The 18,466-nt window shown below is 42.3% G+C and overlaps 2 protein-coding genes across 10 annotated transcripts in view; both read right to left on the reverse strand.

Moving 5' to 3' along the window:
• PDCD1LG2 (programmed cell death 1 ligand 2) overlaps positions 1–11,187 on the reverse strand; it is a 111,637-nt gene extending 100,450 nt beyond the window's left edge. For 6 of the 9 annotated variants that reach the window (XM_045042446.1, XM_023242193.2, XM_023242194.2 and 3 more), the window contains exons 1-2: positions 11,127–11,187; positions 10,656–10,812 (exon numbers count right to left, since the gene is read on the reverse strand). In XM_045042446.1, coding sequence (XP_044898381.1) covers positions 10,656–10,701 — 46 coding nt within the window. In that variant the 5' untranslated portion in view covers positions 10,702–10,812; positions 11,127–11,187. 9 annotated transcript variants of the gene reach the window in all.
• Positions 11,188–11,280: 93 nt separating this feature from the next.
• The window catches only part of CD274 (CD274 molecule), a 44,901-nt gene continuing 37,715 nt past the window's right edge, over positions 11,281–18,466 (reverse strand). The window contains exon 8 of the transcript XR_006588480.1: positions 11,281–11,299. The gene's annotated coding sequence lies outside the window, so the exon portion shown is untranslated. The remainder of the gene's footprint in view (positions 11,300–18,466) is intronic.

Below are 18,466 nucleotides of genomic sequence, written 5' to 3' on the forward strand. Positions count from 1 at the left end.
TTAGAGCATAGCTTGTAAACGCAGATTAGTCTGGAACGCTGCCTGCCTGCCAAAGGGATAGTTACAACCAGAGATCTGAAGTAAACAAAAAACAAAACAAAACAAAAAAACAAATTTTTAAGTTCCATTAACCTTCCCCAAATTCTAAGCTGAGAGACAATCTCAAGATAGTTAATTTTTTTTTCTTTGCACTGCATATTTATTCTGTGCAGGAAAAAAAAATCTCAGCTCATAAATCTTCCCAACATGAGTAATACGTATACGAGCGAGCTTAAGAAATCTCACTATTTTGGAGACAGCAAGATGTTAGCTTGTTAGCGTGCCTGAACATAACTGCCGAGGCAGATGTTCTCCTGCTTGCGATGATGTGAAGGGAAAGTGTGCCCACACTTACCTGACCGTGGCAGCCTCGTCATCGTCTGCAACACCAGTTCAGTGAGGAGGAAATCTCAACCTACTGGATACTCACATCAGAACTTGGCCCCACTCCACAGGCAAAGACATTAAAGAAAAGAAACAACAAACAGTAGCTCCTGCGTCAGACTCTGTCATAGGAGTCAACTGAACAAACAGCGGAAACCAAACAAAACAAAACAAAAAAAAATGTAGGTTGCTCCCTAAACCACTGCAACAAGCCTCAGCTCCCAGCCAGGATTCTTCCCAGCTGGCAGAGGGACATGTGAGGACGGGCCACAAAAAGCTGTCACGTAAGGTACGTTAGGGAAGAGAAGAAAAGACATCATCTCCATCTAGCTCAGGCTTCCTTGTAACACGAGGGTAATTCAAACCAAAACTAAGTCTGAGGAACTGGCTGAAACCCAGCCTACTGAGAAGTTTTGGTTTTGCTTTTAAGCACTGCTCCTCTGCCCTCAGGTGCACCTTGCAATGTGTCCCTGAAGAAGCTGGTGCACTTAGTAGGAAAAGGGGAGGAAGAGAACACCAACACATTCTAGCTGTGTGCCAGGGACTTTTTGCAGGTGCCTTTGTTTCCTAGTGCTGCTGTAAGAAGTTACCACAGACTAGGTGGATTAAGACAGCAGACAGTGTGCTCAAGGTTTGCCCACATTTCTGGAGGCAAGGTGGGTGAAATCAGGTGTCACAGGGCCACTCCCTCTAAAGGCTCCAGTCAAGAATGCCCTCTTGCTGATTCCCAGCTTGCGGTGTGATTCTGGCAAGCCTTGGCCACTCTCCTGGGTTTGTAGCTGATCACTCCAATCTCTGTCTCCATCTTCACAGGACTTTCTTCTCTTGTGTATCTTTGAGTGTCCTTTCCTTTTCTTAGAAGGACACCAGCCATTGGATTAGGGCCCACCCTAATCCAAGATGACCTCATCTTAACTAATCACTTCTGCAAATACCTTGCTTCACATAAGGTCACATTCTGAGGCTCCAGGTGGACATAAATATTTGGGGAAATTGTTTGACCCACTACAGGACTCCATTCTCGGAGCAATGTGTGGTCTACATACCATCGGGCCCATTTTACATATGAAGAAAGAGTCGAGGTCAAGCAACCCTTCCTCAGCTGCATGGCTGAATTTGGACTCAGGCCTCTGTGGTCCCACTACATGTGAGGCTTTCCAGCAGTGAGACTCAAAGTGGGTGCAGAACAGGCCAACTTGAGCGCAAGGCTGGATGACCAACCCATTCCTGCCGCCCCATCCCCTTGGGCTCATAGGTGTGGCCTGAGCAGGGACAAGGCTCTGAGGTGCATGTAGGATGTGTGTTCTTAGCCGCATTTATCTAATATTTTCTCGTACTCTCTCCATGACGTGCCTTAATTGGTTTTCTTCTGAAAAAGCAGCCTTCTTCTTTCTTCCTTGTTCTTTCAACTGCATCCGTTAAACAAGAAGGAATAAAACTTGTATTGGCTACAAACGGGACTGGCTGCCTACTCCTCAAGGATGGGGCTGTGTCTGTGGGAAGCCAGACTTCCTCTGGGGACCTGCTTCTCCACCCACAGCTCTGGGTGTGTGGTTTCAGGGGAGATGCCTGCTCTTACCTGACCTTCTCCAGTTACCGTGATAGTCTAAAGAAAGGGCATAGGTCCCCCGTGTGGCTCTCAGAGTTTAGTGTCTTCAAGATCCCCACACCATCCACCAGAGTTCTGCCTGTGTTGAAGGGGGAGACCCACTCCCCGCTGTATCTCTCCCTCTGTGCTCTAAGCCCCCTCCCTCTCTGTCCACCTCTTCCCTCCACTCTTTCCTCTGGGCTCTTGCTGAGCAACTGAGGTTTGGGGGGACAAAAAGACTCATCTCAAACCCAGAGAAGGGCCGGGAGTTTTGACAAAGTTCCCAAACGAAACTCAAACTGGAATCTCAGCACATTTTACTGCCTCAGAAATCCATATGCCTCAACGAAACACCGGAGGGGTAGATACCAGTGTTAACAGCGCATTTCTGGGTGGAGGACTTGCAGGTGATGTTTTAGTTTCTTCTTGTGACTTCTATTTTATTTCCTAAATAACTTGCCATGGACACAGATGACTTTTGTAAAGATGTGGAAATAATCATCAAAAATCAGTAATGGACAGTACAGTTTAATTGCTAACCAACAGCAACAAGAAATCAGTTTAAGAACTTGGCCAAGGGTTTATGTTTGTTTCCAGTTTATTTAATTTAGTGTCGTTCTCTTTATCACAAAAGATCCCTGAGGCATAGCTGACATGCAGAATACAGACCCCTCCATGTTGCATTGATACTTACTAATGGAAAATTAGAACGTAGGTCACAAATACTGCAATATGATAAGCATAATAATGACCTCACCAGTGTCTACCACCAGTCTCCAAGGCCTCCAAGGTCCATTTCATAGAAGGGAAAATTGAGGCAAAGAGAGATTGTTCTGCTTTACCAGGATCACTTTGTAAATGCAGGGCAGAATTCACTTCTATTCTTTCTTCCCCAGATATTTTCCCCCAGATGCAGTGTATATAATGTAATGTGATGTAAATGTTCATGTAAAGCATCTAGAAGAGTCCTTGTCCAATAGCAGGAGATAAATCAGTGTTAACTGTTTGAGATCCAAACAACAAGTCCAACCTTTCCCACCCTGCTTGGCCTTATAGAGAAAAAATAAAAGAATCCAGCCTAAGAATGAGAAAAAAAGTGCACCCAGGGTTTTGGAGAAATGAACAAAGACCAAGAGCTTGGGAAGAGGTGAGAATTTCAAGGAGTCAGGAGTTTATCTGGAACTAGCCTTAGCAACCTCCCCAAAGTCAGAAACCAAGGTTTTATTTTATTTTTTTAAATATAATTTATTGTCAAGTTAGCTAACATACAGTGTATGTTACAATGTGCTCTTGGCTTTGGGAGTAGATTCCCATGATTCATTACTTACATACCACACCCAGTGCTCATCGCAACAAGTGCCCTCCTCAATGCCCATCACCCATTTTCCCTTCCCCACCCTGCCCACCATCAACCCTCAGTTTGTTCTCTGTATTTAAGAGTCTCTTATGGTTTGCTTCCCTCTCTGTTTGAAACTATTTTTTCCCCTTCCCTTTTCCCATGGTCTTCTGTTAAGTTTCTTAAATTCCACATATGAGTGAAAATATATGATATCTTTCTCTTACTTATTTCACTTAGCATAATACCCTCTGGTTCCATCCATGTTGTTGCAAATGGCAAGATTTCATTCTTTCTCATTTCTGAGTAGTATTCGTGTGTGAGTGTGTGTGTGTGTGTGTGTGTGTGTGTATACACACACACACCACATCTTTATCCATTCATCAGCTGATGGATGTTTGGGCTCTTTCCATAATTTGGCTATTGTTGAAAGTGCTGCTATAAACATTGGGGTACATGTGCCCCTCTGAATTGGCACTCCTGTATCCTTTGGATAAATTCCTAGTAGTGCTATTGCTGGGTCGTAGGGTAGTTCCATTTTTAATTTTTTGAGGAAATTCCACACTGTTTTCCAGAGTAACTGCACCATTTTGCATTCCCACCAACAGTGCAAGAAGGTTCCGGTTTCTCCGCATCCTCACCAACATCTGTTGTTTCCTGAGTTGTTAATTTTAGCCACTCTGACCGATGTAAGGTGGTATCTCATTGTGGTTTTGATGTGTATTTCCCTGATGTTGAGTGATGTCGAGCATCTTTTGGTGTATCTGTTGGCCACCTGGATGTCTTCTTTGGAAAAGTGCCTATTCATGTCTTCTGCCCATTTCTTCACTGGATTATTTGTTTCTCAGGTGTTGAGTTTGGTAAGTTCTTTAAAGATTTTGGATACTAACCCTTTATCCAATATATTTGCAAATATCTTTCCCCATTCCATCAGTTACCTTTTGGTTTTGTTGACTATTTCCTTTTCAGTGCAGAAGCTTTTTATCTTGATGAGGTCCCAGTAGTTCATTTTTGCTTTTAATTCCCTTGTCTTTGGAGATGTGTCGAGCAAGAAATTGCTGAGGCTGAGGTCAAAGAAGTTGTTGCCTGCTTTCTCCTCTAGGGTTTTGGTGGTTTCCTGTCTTGCATTTAGGTCTTTCATCCATTTTGAGTTTATTTTTGTGTATGGTGTGAGAAAGTGGTCTAGTTTCATTCTTCTGCATGTTGCTGTCCAATTCTCCCAGCACCATTTGCTAAAGAGACTTTTTTCCATTGGATAATCTTTCCTGCTTTGTTAAAGATTAGTTGGCCATACATTTGTGGGTTCAGTTCTGGTTCTCTATTTTATTCCATTGGTCTATGTGTCTGTTTTTGTGCCAATATCATACTGTCTTGATGATTGCAGCTTTGTAGTACAGGCTAAAATCCGGGATTGTGATGCCTTCAGCTTTGGTTTTCTTTTCAACATTACTTTGACTATTCTGGGTCTTTTGTGGTCCCATATAAATTTTAGGTTGTTTGTTCTAGCTCTGAGGAGGATGCTGATGCTATTTCAATTGGGATTGCAATGAATGTGTAGATTGTGTTGGGTAGTATCGACATTTTAACAATATTTGTTCTTCCAATCCATGAGCATGGAATGTTTTTCCATTTCTTTGTGTCTTCTTCAATTTATTTCATAGGTTTTCTATGGTTTTCAGCATACAGTTCTTTTACCTCTTTGAGCAACTAAGGCTTTGATGTGTGTTGATGTGGAATGTGATGAATGGCAATGATGGCTAGCCCCCTCTCTTGAAGATGGAAAAGGTCACAGGCAACTGGAGGCAGAGAGAGAAGGGAGGAGACCACCTGGGGCCTCCCTGGAAACCAGTCTTCCTTGACTCATGATGAGTCCAGGGACTGGAGGTCGGCCTCTAGTGACCCACCTGATCTCTACCTGCTAAGGAAGACCTTGCCTTAATATGAGGGAAGGGAAGGTGGGGAAGGGTGTTCTGGCCAGAGCAACAGAGATGGGTGTTTATTTTTAGAAGGAACGAGGTCAAAGTTTGGCTCATTCTCTGAAAGCAACTCAGATAAAAGGGAGGTTTATTTTAAGTTGAATGGGTTCATGGGAGCTACTGATGAAGTACTTCCCCAGTCCATCTCCCCTCAGTTGACTAGTAGGGAAGAAGTTCCTTTGAGATAGCTCCTTGTGGAGAATAAAGTTACTGAAGTCACAACTGTCAGACCTCAGTAAGGGGAGTCTCTGAGGCACAGGGCTGAGAAATGAGGGTGGAAAAGGCAGGGGTGGGAGAGGTTGAACTGGTCAACCTTTCTTTTCTTTTCTTTTCTTTCTTTCTTTCCTTTCTTTCTTTCTTTCTTTTCTTTCTTTTCTTCCTTCCTTCCTTTCTTTCTTTTTCTTTTTTTCTTTTTAAGTTTATTTATTTATTTTGAGAAAAAAGGAGAGAAAGAGCTCATGCAAGCAGGGGAGGAGCACAGAGAGGGGGAGAGAAAGAGAATCCCAAGCAGGCTCAGGCACTGTCAGTGCACAGCCTGATGTGGGGCTTGAACTCACGAACCCTGAGATTAGGACCTGAGCCAAAATCAAGAGTCAGAAGCTTAACTTACTGAACACCCAGGCACCCCTTCCACCAGCCTTTCAAATTTAAAACACAAGAGAGGGATTCCAGAGACCAGAAGGACCTTCTGGGGTCCTGGAGGGGATATGTACTGTTCTCTTCTCCTCTCATCTTTGGGAGGGAAGAAAGGGATGCTGGACATCCTGAAGTTTGAAAGTGCTTTTCATAAAATGTAACACCTGCTGCTTGCCTGGGGTTTCTGAAGGTGAGAGGTTCCCTACAGTACCCTATTTCTGGGATGTCAGAAGGGCTGTGGGGTTGTTTTCAGGGATGATGAAAATGGAGGCACCCCTCATCCCAGGTCTTCCTGCCCTCAGTGGCCATTAAAAACTCCATGGTTCCTGTGGCCTCAAGGGACACAGAAGGGGGATAAGCCACAGGCACAGGGGTCCTTGGCCTTTATTAGAGTACCATCACTGGCCTGACCCAGACCCATCCTGGGGATATTTGCCTCTCTCACTCCAAGAGAGCTGACCCACATGTTTACCCTGTTCCTGGAGTAGGGGGAGATTGAAAAGGATGTGAGACTGGAATTTCAAGTGGAACTGGGCTCTGGCAGTTCCCCTAAATGTTAATCGTAGAGTTACCATATGACCCAGCATTCTACTCCTAGGCATATAACCAAGAGAAAATGAAAATGTATGTCCATACAAAAAGTGTACCCCAATGTTCCTAGCAGCATTATTCATAATAGCCCCCAGTGGAAAGAGCTCAACTGCCCAGTAGCTGATGAATGGATAAATACACTTTTGTGTATCCATCCAGTGGAAAATAATTCAGCCTTACAAGGGAATGAAGTACTGATTCAGTCTATAGTGTGGCTGAACCTTGACAACATCATGCTCAGTGAAAGAAGCCAGTCACAAAAGACCACATACTGTATAAGTCCACAGATATGAACTGTCTTTAACAGACAACCCCTAGAGACAGACGGTAGTTAGTGGTTGCTGAGGACTCGGACTAGGAGGGGATATAGAGGTGTGACTGTTAAAGGGTATGGGGTTTCATTACAGGATGATGAAAATGTTTTAAAATTTATTGTACTGATTGTTGCACAACTCTGTTTATATACAAAAAACCGTTGAATGGTATATTTTAAAGGGGTGGATTGTATGGTATGTGAATTATATATCAGAAAGTTGTTAAAAGAGCTGGAACTGAGCTGAGTCATAAGTGACCTGTGAGGTATGAGATTGGACTGAGATACGATGAAGGTTTCTCTCTACCCATCAGGCAGGGGGATGGGCAGGAAGGCAGAAGGCCTCTTCACCATGTAGCCTAGGCAAGCTCTTCAGAGGGAAACCAAAGAAGGGAAGGGAGAGACAGCCCTGACTAGAATTCTGGTCCTCATTCCAGTCCCTTCTGCAGACTGGCCTGTGGTTCCAGTGTCAGGTCTGCCTAGGTAGCTGGTAGAATTACCATTTTTGCTCAAGTGGCCTCCATTACACCAGACAGTTCTAATAACACAGAGGAGCAGCAGAGCTTGAGATCCCCTTACTGCTACATGCTGACATAGGCATGGCGTCATTTCTAGGGTGGTTTTGGGGGAAGGACAAGGTAGAGACAGTTAAGGAACTAAATTGTCTACGTGCATCCCAACATTCCTCCATTTTCCTGGTCTTGGCTCATCTCTTGAGGGACAGAGGGAGGCAAGAGTGTTGGCCCCAGACATTGAGGCCTGCTCTGAGATGAACCTAGTGTGGTCCCAGGAACTCAGGACTGAAGGATCCCCAGAACCAGCTTAAAATTGTGTACCCATTTCAGTGTGTGTGTTGGGGGTGAGTTTTTTCCCACACCAACAAGCAGTTCTTGGATACCAGCTGGGTGTCCTACAATTCAACTCAATTTTGACACTATCTACCCAGAGGTAGTATCAGATTCTACAGGTGGAGGGGTCAGTGATAGAAGACTGTCCCCACTTCACATACCAGTCACAAGTGCAGACTGTCACCTGTGCTTCTGACTGACCAGCTACTGATCAGAGGTTCCCACCACCCCTCCTTGGGTTTGAGTAATTTCCTAGACAGGCTCACAGACCTCAGGAAACCAATTTACTTGCTAGATTACTAATTTATTACAAAGGATATTAAAAATACTAATCAACATCCAGATGAAGAGATACAAAGGGTGAGATCTGAACAAAGGCCCTCCTGTCCTGAGAGAGTTTGAGCCCAGCACAGTGGCATATAGAAGCATTCTGATGCCACAACCTGGAAGCTCTTTGAACCTTTTCCTTTTTTTTTTTTTTTGATTTTTAAAAAATGTTTATTTATTTTTGAGAGAGAGACAGACAGAGTGTGAGCAGGGGGAGGGGCAGAGAGAGGGGGAAACACAGAATCCGAAGCATGCTCCAGACTCTGAGCTGTCAGCACAGAGCCTGACATGGGGCTTGAACCCCTTGAACCGCAAGATCATGACCTGTGCCAAAGTCAGACACTTACCCGAATGAGTCACACAGGTGCCCCTCTTTTGGGTTTTTAGTGGCTTCATTCCATAGGCATGATTGTTGGTTGAAATCATTGGGCACTGGTGATTGATTTAACCTCTGACACGTCTCTATTGTCAGGAGGTCAGGGCGTTAAAACTCCAAAGTTCGTGTCTCTAATCACTGGTTGGTTCACCTGGAAACCAGCCCCAAACTTAGGTGCATCCATAAGTCACCCCACTAACATAACAGAAACACATTTACAGTCTTCATCACTTAGGGAATTCCAAGGTATTGAGGAGCTCTGTGCCAGAAACAGAAACCAAAGGCCAAATGTGTATTTCTTTTAGAAATCATAGCATCACATAGCCCTTTCGTCCAGGAATTCCCTAACCACGGTTCACCACAACTACAACAAGGTCCCAGAGTGGAATGGAGGAGGGAATCTTTCTCCTGAAGTCTAGATTGGCATCCTTTGCCCTTAGAGATCTTTAGGAGGAGACGCAGTGCCTGGTCAAGTGGAGGGGACACCTAAACTCAACCTCAGATAAAGGAAATAAGAAGTTCTCACATTGACTCTTGGTTTCAACTCCATTTAAAAAAAGAAAAAAGAAAGTGAAATGATTCATATTTTCATCTTTTCAAATACAGTCAGAGACAGGAGAAGACAGCTGACTCACGTTTTGAGGAGACTGACCCATATCAGTTTTTCCCAAACCTGGCTGCACATCAGAATCCCCTGGGGAACTTTAAAAACATAGAGGTGCCTGGACACTCCCCCAGACCTTTTGATTGAAAATCTCCATGGTTGAGGTGCAGAGATATGCATGTTTTTGAAACTTTGAAAACAGGTGATTTTGATGTCATCAGCATGCCCTAATTGATGGCTCAGCATTAGAGAATCCCTAGGTTTGATTACTTTGTTCACCACCACCCTTGTGAAGAAAAGCGAGTAAAAGGGAGGAAGAGAAAGGGAGAACTCCCCGGCCAAAAGTGGCTATTTGAATATGTGCCTTGTATCTGTCTATGTTTCTTGGATTTTCTTTTGTAAGAAAAGCAGATATCAGGATCCTCGGTTTACCCTTGGGGGGGGGGGGTAATATGTAAGCATTCAGACATGAGTTACTGACCCAACTCGTGGCATGTGGGGATTTAGAAGCCATAGTAATCGCAGAGAGGTGGGACTATGTGTAAAGTAGACATTAGTTGACACAGAGGGTGGAAACGTTGAATCAGCCTCTACTCCCCACTAGCTGCTCTGAGGGATTGTGGTAAAATGCCTGAAGTACGAGATGGAGTTTTGTAATATTTTCTAACTTAGATAGAAAGCCTAGTATTTCTTGGAGCACCTGGGTGGCTCAGTCAGTTGAGCATCCAACTCTTGATTTCAGTTCATGATCTCACAGTTTATGAGTTCGAGCCCCATAGTGGGCTCTGCGCTGACAGTGCAGAGCCTACTTGGAATTCTCTGTCTCCCTCTCTCTCCCTGCCCTTCCCCCACTTGCTCTCTCTGTCTCTCTCTCTCTCCCAAAATAAATAAATAAACATTAAAAATTAAAAAAAAGAAAGCCTAGTATTTCTTGAATTAGGTAATTCATATAAAACAGGGCCTGCTGGTGCCTTTTGCATAAGTGGCATGTTAAAAATTAACGACTTCTTTATTTAATGAACATTTCTATTCTGAATGTGGTGCCAGAGAAGGTAGAAAACAGAACACTAAAAATAAATTCAGATGCAAGCATTGCTTTCCCAGACTGTTACTCTGATAGCATAAGGCCACATGGCCATAATTTCTAGTTATTCACTCCACAAAGGGTGTTGTTTAATCGAACAATGTTATGGTCCTGGCACTGGGGATGGCAGAGGTGCTCAAGACATTGTCTTTGCTTTGAGGAGCCATGTCCAGTGGGGAGAATGACACATGAACAGAATTATTGTAGAGAGTGGTAAATGCAGGCACAGAGAACGCCCAACTCAGCTGTCTTCTAGCCTGTCTTGACGACTTGCCCATTGAGGGATCCAGGGGCCTCTCAGCCTGAGATAGGATGTTGGTGATGACAGTGGGGGGCAGTGTAAGTGCCACAACAGAAGTAGCTCCTAGGTCCATACATGGTACAGAGGGGAGTAATGCATTGTAAGTCAGGAGGTCTAAGAAGTCTTTCTTATTTCACGAAAGAGGAAATTGAAGTTGAGAGGAGGTAAGTGAACAGGTAGCCAATGGGAGGCTGAAGACCCTTCAGAACAATAGAGGAAGAGGATAGAGTGCTACTCCTATCATCCACTCACCCATTCTCAGACCTCCCTGCAGATGAAGAGCAGGTGAACTGTCCATGGAGCCGCACACGGGTCATGATCAGAGACCTCTGCCCAACTCTCTGTTTCATCTTGTACCAGCCCTGAGACCTTGAACAAAGGACTTTCTCTCTTGGTATCATTTCATTATCTGTAAAACAGGGGTAAATGTCAAATGTAGAATGTTGTGTAGATTAAATGGTTTGAGACATGGAGAGTGCTTAGAACAGAGCCTATTAACACACAGTAAGTTCTCAATAAATGTTATTTATATTATTCTTATGCTGTTACCTGGTTGGTATGGTCAACCCAAGATTGTATTCATAAAAATATGATTAAAACCTAGCTCTTTCTTTTCCCCTCAGAATTAAAATGTAAAAAGTTTAGTTTGTTTTTTCAGATTGCAAAATGACACATTATATCATTGCTAAATATATTTTTTTTAAAGAAAAGAGTAAAGATTACCCAAATAGTGTGCCTGAGTGGCTCAGGTGGTTGAGCATCCGACTCTTGATTTTGGCTCAGGCCATATTTCCAGGGTCATGGGACTCTGCGCTGAGTGTGGAGCCTGCTTGAGATTCTCCTTCTCTCTCCCTCTGCTCCTCTCTCCTGCTCGTGCACTCTCTCTCTCTCTCCCTCTAAAAACAATAATAATAACAATAAATTAAATAAATAAATAAATAAATAAATAAATAAATAAATAAGATTACCCAAAGACACCTGAGATAATCACTAGTATTTTGGTGAACATAATTTTCTATAGCTCTCTGGACACACATGCATGTATGAATGCAATTTTAATAAATGACATTATATTAAGATGCTGTTTGTTCACTGAACTTCTTTTATCACTCATCAGAATTGCCATGGGCATCTTTCCATGTCAACAATTATAGGTCCCATGATTACTTGTAATGACTCGTGAGTATTTCATTGCATCACTACACCATAATTTATTTAAGCCATCACTACTGAGAACCACTTAGGTGATTTCCAGTATTGCTGATATTATAAAACAATGGAACCACAAATGACCTCACCTATGTGTATATATGACATGGGTCCCTGTCTGATTATTTCCTTGGAAAAACCTGCTGTAAGTAGTCTGTCTGCATCAAAAGGTATATACCTGTAGACATGTGTCCCAGGAGAGTAACACATATTGTGGAAAAACAGACTGGCTGGTCATCTGGCTTGACAGTACTTACATGAATGTGGCTTTTGCCGCAATTCAGGACCTAGTTGTGGGAGTTGAAGTGGGCCAGTGGTGAGTTTGTGGGAGGGCAAATATTCGGAGGCAGTCCCCGCCCACAAGTTTCAAACATGTTCCTGTGCCAGCAGGTAATTTTTCAAGCCTGAGAAGGGGCTCAGTGGGAGAATTTACTGACCTCGTTTGGCCACCAGGGCCGTACAATTTCTTTGAATATCTGGCTTTTCCAGGAAATCAGACTAGGAAAGTTCATTTGTCTGAAAAATGTCACTTAAATTTTGAGGAACTTGCTGAGGGTATAATGTCCAAGGGTATTTTGCTCCAATCATGTTTGGGGAAGATTCTTCCCCAGCCCCACACTTTCTTTATCACCTGGCCAGCAATCCTGGGCCTTTTCCCTAGCAAACAGAGCTGAGACGTACAGTAAGAAGGATGAGAGGTGGCCATGAGATTCAGCACCTTCTACTGGCCAGAGAGTAATAAGAGATGAGTTGAATATGGGAAGGAATTGGACATGGGCTGGACTGAACAAGACTTGGGCAGTCAGATGGGCTCTTCTAACAGGTGGGTGAAGGGAAAGAAACACCTGGCACTTCACCTTAAACCCAAGGTCCACCACTCCACACACTGGGCTCCAGCCTCTTTTCCTGACATCCTCGGATCCTGCTCTAGGGTGGGGCATCCCATCACACAGGCTTGGTGTGGGAGAGGAGTGATCAGAAAGAACTGGTGGGATGAGCAGTCTACTCCTACTTGTAGTAATTCCTAGCTGAAGAGGAAAGCAGTGATACAAGTTAACCTTCACGGCGTTCTAAATGTTGCTAGGGCAGTTCCAAGTGCTTTATGTGTATTAACCCAATTAACTCTTACAACAACCCTAGAAGGTAGGTATGCTCATTGGTATCATTTTATAAATAGGGAAACTGAGGCACTGAGAGGGCAAACAATTTTGCTGAAGGACATATACTGAGTAAATGGGAGAACTGAGATTTAGCCCCCATAGTCTAGCTCCAAGTTCTTTTATTTATTATTGCTCTCCTTTGTGTTTGTAATAGTGAGCATCTCTGATTCTATCTGCAACCAGACACTCCTGAAATAATCAGAAATATATATATGTATATATATTTATATATGTGTATATATATATATAATATATATGTAAATATATATATATATAGTATATATATATATAATATATATATGAGAGATAACCTTAAGAGAAACCAATGGGAGTTCTCGAGCCTGTTTAAAGTGAGACCTCTTAAGAGTATCAAACCTGACAAATAAAAGGGGATTGAATGGAGCCCCTCCTGGCCTGGGATTATAAAAGAGAACAAGATCTTTAGGGACAGAACCATGGATTCCAGTGGCAGGATTTGTGACATTATCTGACAGTAGCATGCTTTGCATTAAAAGTAGGGGGTATGTTGACATTTTTGCTTCTACTCTTTGTCAGCTCTAGTTCCTTTACTCTTCCCCTCCTGTTCTTTCTGTCCCTTTCTTCATAGGCGGCAGCTACTTTGTGTCCAATAGACATACGCGTTATTGATCTCTCTTGCAGGCAAACACTCTGTGTGTGTGTCTGTATATCTTTATATCACCTATGTATACACACATATGTTTCATACATACAAATTTATCTCTATAAATTGTTAGTTTTCTAAAAATATTAAACAATCAAATTCAACAAACCATTTACTCTATATACTGTATGCCTAAGGTAGTTAAATGATTACCTTAATGCTCAATAGAACAGGAAAATAGTTGAGTCAAATGAGGTACCAAAGGCTGCTAAAGGCCCAGCCAGACATGATACTAAGGATGAAGAGACATATATTCTGGGAATATAGGAGTGGACCTAGTGGACTGAGGTAGCAAGCTGTGGTGTGCTGGCTGGGAAGGAAGGAAACTGGGCTAGCCAGGAGGGCTGAAGAGAGGGAGAAATGCATGTTCATTATGGATACAATGGCCAGGATATTCACTCCCTGTCCGTACCCACACTGGGACAGTCAATGCCTCTTGTCCCCTAGCAAATTGAAGGATCATCATGGTACTTTAATTTGCCAAAAGCTGACTTGCAACAGACATTTGCTATTATCTTTTCAATAGATGTCTGTGTGTGTGTGCGTGTGTGTGTGTGTGTGTATGTGACATTATTCATTTCCAGTAACTTCTTGAAGTTCAAACCAGAGCATTCTCATAACCATCCTGACTTTGAGGAAGTAGTCTCCTGTCTTACTTCCCTCTCTCCACGTTCACCCCTTTGTTCCCCAATTTTAACTCCTCTCTTTATAGCCACCAAAGTTGAAGCTTCCCCGACTGTCCACAGAATTCCCCAGTGACTCTCTGTCATGTAATCTAGGAGAAATATCAAAGAGAAACTTCTTTATGAGCTCCATAATCTACATTTATAAATTGTTCTTAAGTAGCAGTTTGGGTCCTCTGGATCCACTTTCTCTAGAAGTCCCAACTGTCTTCCCAATTGACTACCCAGAAATACCAAACCTCTTGAGAAATAATATTTATTCTTTTTTTCCTAATGTTTATTTATTTTTGAAAGAGAGAGAGAGAGAGAGACAGCACGAGTGGGGGAGGGGCATCGAGAGAGGGAGACACAGAATCTAAAGCAGGCTCCAGGCTCTGGCTGTCAGCACAAAGCCCAACGTGGGGCTTGAACTCAAGAACCTCAAGATCATGACCTGAGCCAAAGTCAGATGCTTAACCAACTGAGCGACCCAGGCGCCCCAACAATATTTATTCTTTCTAAGCAATATAATGAATCACTTTTGGAACAAAGAAGGATCTATATCCCAGGATTGTAGAATTATACAGAATATCCAGAAAGAATTTAAAGCTGTTCACAAGGCTCTCTAACTTACAACAAACAAGCACAAATGGAAAGTGGGTCAAGAAAGGGTAGGGAAAGAAGAATAAAGCCCAAACCATGGAGTCTCCTCTTCTTCCTGGGCACAAGCCAGGAATGCATGCTCCCTGTCTGAATACACAGGCTTGCTGTGGTTGAGCTACCATCTGCTTTTTTCCAGACCTTGACACCCATCACCTGATTGTTCTCCCTGCTTCCATGTCCCTACATTGTAGCAAAAGTGATCCCATAACACAAGCAGGATCAATCATTCTCCTGCTTAAAGTCTTCAGCAATTTCCCATTGCATTTAGAATGGAAACCAAACTCTTGACCATGCACTCAAAGTCCTATATGGCTAGCTTTCCAATTTCATCTTGTGCTTTTCTCCCTCCTTCATTTGCTACTCTCCTGTCACTCTGGCCTCCCTTCTATCCCTTGATCATGTCAAGCTCAATCCCACCTTAAAGCTTTTGTGCAAATTGTACATCCTGCTGGAAGTACAACAACTTTTGTACGGCTCAGTTTAAATGTTACCTTTTCAGAGAAATTCCTTCCCTATTCATTATCTGTAAAGTCATTTCATGACTCTTAAATTTTATCTTGGTCTTTTAATTATTTTTTTTAAGTTTATCCACCTATTTTGAATGGGGAGAGAGGGGCAGAGAGAGAAGGAGAAAGAGAATCCCAAGCAGGCTCTGCACTGTCAGTGTGGAACCCAATGTGGGGCTCAAACCCACGAACTGTGAGATCATGACCTGAGCCAAGATCGAGTCAGATGTTTAACTGACTGAGCCACCCAGGTGCCCCTACCTTGGTCTCTTATTTATTGGTATTGTTGCACTTATGTAGTCATTTATTTGTTTATTATGTATCTCCAGCTTCACTCCCAGACCCTCATCCAGATTGTGAGTTCCACCAGGCAGGATCCAACCCATGTATGTTTTGTTCTTTCCTATATCTTCAGTATCTAGTTCAAAGCTTGCCAGGCAGTAAATACTCATTAAATATCAGTTGAATTAAAAAGTTAAATTTGCTCTAAGTTTTCCAATCCAATGTTGGACAGTTAAACAATTACTAATACTTCTAAGGTTGATGGTAAAACAAAAAAACTTCTCACTTGAGGAAACACAATTACTTTGGCATTAAGATCAAAGGGAAATTTTTCCTAGAGTTCCTTAGAAAGCACATTATGTAATGGCGTGAACAATGTCCTCATCCATATTTTTAGAGTATATTCAATGACCAGTTTCAAAAAGTGCTTTGTTAAAACAACCTCAATAGAGGCCAATGACATTATAGCTATTTTAATTCAATGTAGTCTTTTCTTGCTGGGATACCAATACTAATTTGGTCTTGATGTTCAGCTGTAGCCAACACTGATAGCTCTCCCTCCAAATTCATAAACTCCTTTTTCCAGCTAGATTATATGTCCCAGCCTCCCTTGCAATTGGGTATGATCTTGTGACTGAATTCTAACCAATGAAATTCTAACCAATGAAATTCTAACCAATGAAACCAATTCATAAAAACTTTCCACTGAGCTCCTCTATATTCTCCTAGTTTAACAAGCTGTATGGAGGCCCCCTAAGGAAACCTCAGAAACCACATACTGAATATAACAGGGCCATTATCCATCTGAGTCCTTGATTGACTACACAGAGCAGACTGCCTACCCAGTCAGTATCTACTGACTCTGTCCTTTTCTTATAGAAATTTTACCCCATGTCTATGGACAGAACATACATATTCTTCTACCAGCTCATGTTCAGCATTTACAATGTGCTTGAGTTTTCTTACACATATTAACTCATGTAATTATCCTAACAGCTCTCTTGATTCAGGTACTATCATTGGTTCCATTACGCACATCAAGAAAGAAAGAAGTACAGCAACTTAACCAAGGTCAAAGAAACAGGAAGCAGCAAACCCAGAATTCAAACCCAAACAGCCTAATTCTACAGTCCCTGCTCTCAATCACTCTCCTACCCTATTTTCTAACAGAGTTTTATTAAACTCTTTGTTGACATAGGTGCCAACTAATTAACTAAAGCCAAACGTTAGTCTTCAGCCATGCTTGTGATCCCTATGTCCATTGGAAATACTTTAATACTTGGCATGAATTATTGTGAGTCAATAAAACACTCTCCCAACCACTGTCCGGTACATATAAGTGTAATCCTGGATGCAGACTATGTCTGGGTTTCTTCCTTTTGTTTCTTCAGTCTCTTACAGGGAGGCAGAGGCAGTGATAAGACTGTGTGAGTCAGCAGGGGAAAGATGATGGAGTAGAAAAGCATCAGGAGTTTGTTTTCCCACCTGGACAATAATTACAGTGGCAGAATCTGTCTGATACAACTATTTTGGAACTCTGGAATCTATTGAAGACTTGCAATTTCCAGGGGAAGGCATGGTAAATTGCAGTTAATTTTGATACATTTCAGCTCATAGCACAATAGCAGCTGCCTATTTCCTACCCCTAGTCCTATGGCAGGAGGCTAGCTATGCACATATTCCTGGAATAGCCCACACACAGCTTGTGGGAGCCAGGGCAGGCAAAAAAGACCCTATTCTCCAAATATTGAGGATTTTTGCTCTTATCACTGATTGCTGCATCTAACCACAGAGGTGCAGATAAAGAGGCAGCGGCCATTTTTGTTGCACCTCCTCTCATTGCTGCAATCCCCTCCCCCTCCAGCTGACATGACTTCCAGGGGACTTAAAGGGTCAAAGCCCTTTTTCTTACTATCCCCTAAAACTTCACATTTTTCTCTTTTTTCCCTTTGGGGAGCCAGACAACAAAGACTAGGACATTTATAACTGCAGATATGGGGAAATTTTTAAAGTGACTGCATATGGCCAGAGAAAGGAGTAGGTTCATAACAGACCTGAGAAGACCTTAAGTTTACACCTTGGTAAAATTGGCACAGATTCTTGGCACAGAGACAGACTACAACAATAACAACAACAGCAACAACAACAAAATAAAAACAATATACAAAAACCACAACAAAACAGCAAACTGTAGGGAATATGGAGAATCTTATTTCTAGAGTTAACACATTATTAGATTCAAATGTCTTATTTTCTACCAGAACAACAACAACAAAAATAAGGCATACAAAGAAACAGGAAAGTATGGTGCATTCAAAGGAAAGAATAAATCAACAGAAACTGTCCCTGATAAAGACCTGATGGCAGATCTACTAGAAAATACTCTGAAAGTGTGTTAAAGGTGCACAAAGAACTAAAGGATGATATGGAGGAAGTCAAGAAAATGATATATGAACAAAATAGGAAGACTGATAAGGAGATAGAAAACCTAAAAAGAAACCCAAAAGAAATTCTGGAGCACAGAAGTACAATACCTGAAATGAAAAATTCACTAGAGAGATTCAATGGCAGATTTGAAAGGGCAGAAGAAAGAACCAGTGAACTTGAAGATAAGACAATGGAAATTATCAAGTTCGAGGAACAGAAAGGAAAGACTCTGAAGAAAAGTAAACAGAGCCAAAGTGACCTGTAGGACACCACCAAGTGAGCCAGAACATGCATCACATGAGATCCAGAATGAGAAGAGACAGAGAAAGGGGCAAAGAGAATATCTGAAGAAATAATGGCTGAAAACTTCCCAAATTTGATTAAAGACATGAACATAAACATCCAGGAAGCTCAATGAACTTTCAGTTCTGAACTCCACTGAGACACATTATAATCAAACTTTTGAAAGACA

Source organism: Felis catus, chromosome D4, assembly GCF_018350175.1.
Source record: "Felis catus isolate Fca126 chromosome D4, F.catus_Fca126_mat1.0, whole genome shotgun sequence".
NCBI classification, from domain to species: domain Eukaryota; kingdom Metazoa; phylum Chordata; class Mammalia; order Carnivora; family Felidae; genus Felis; species Felis catus.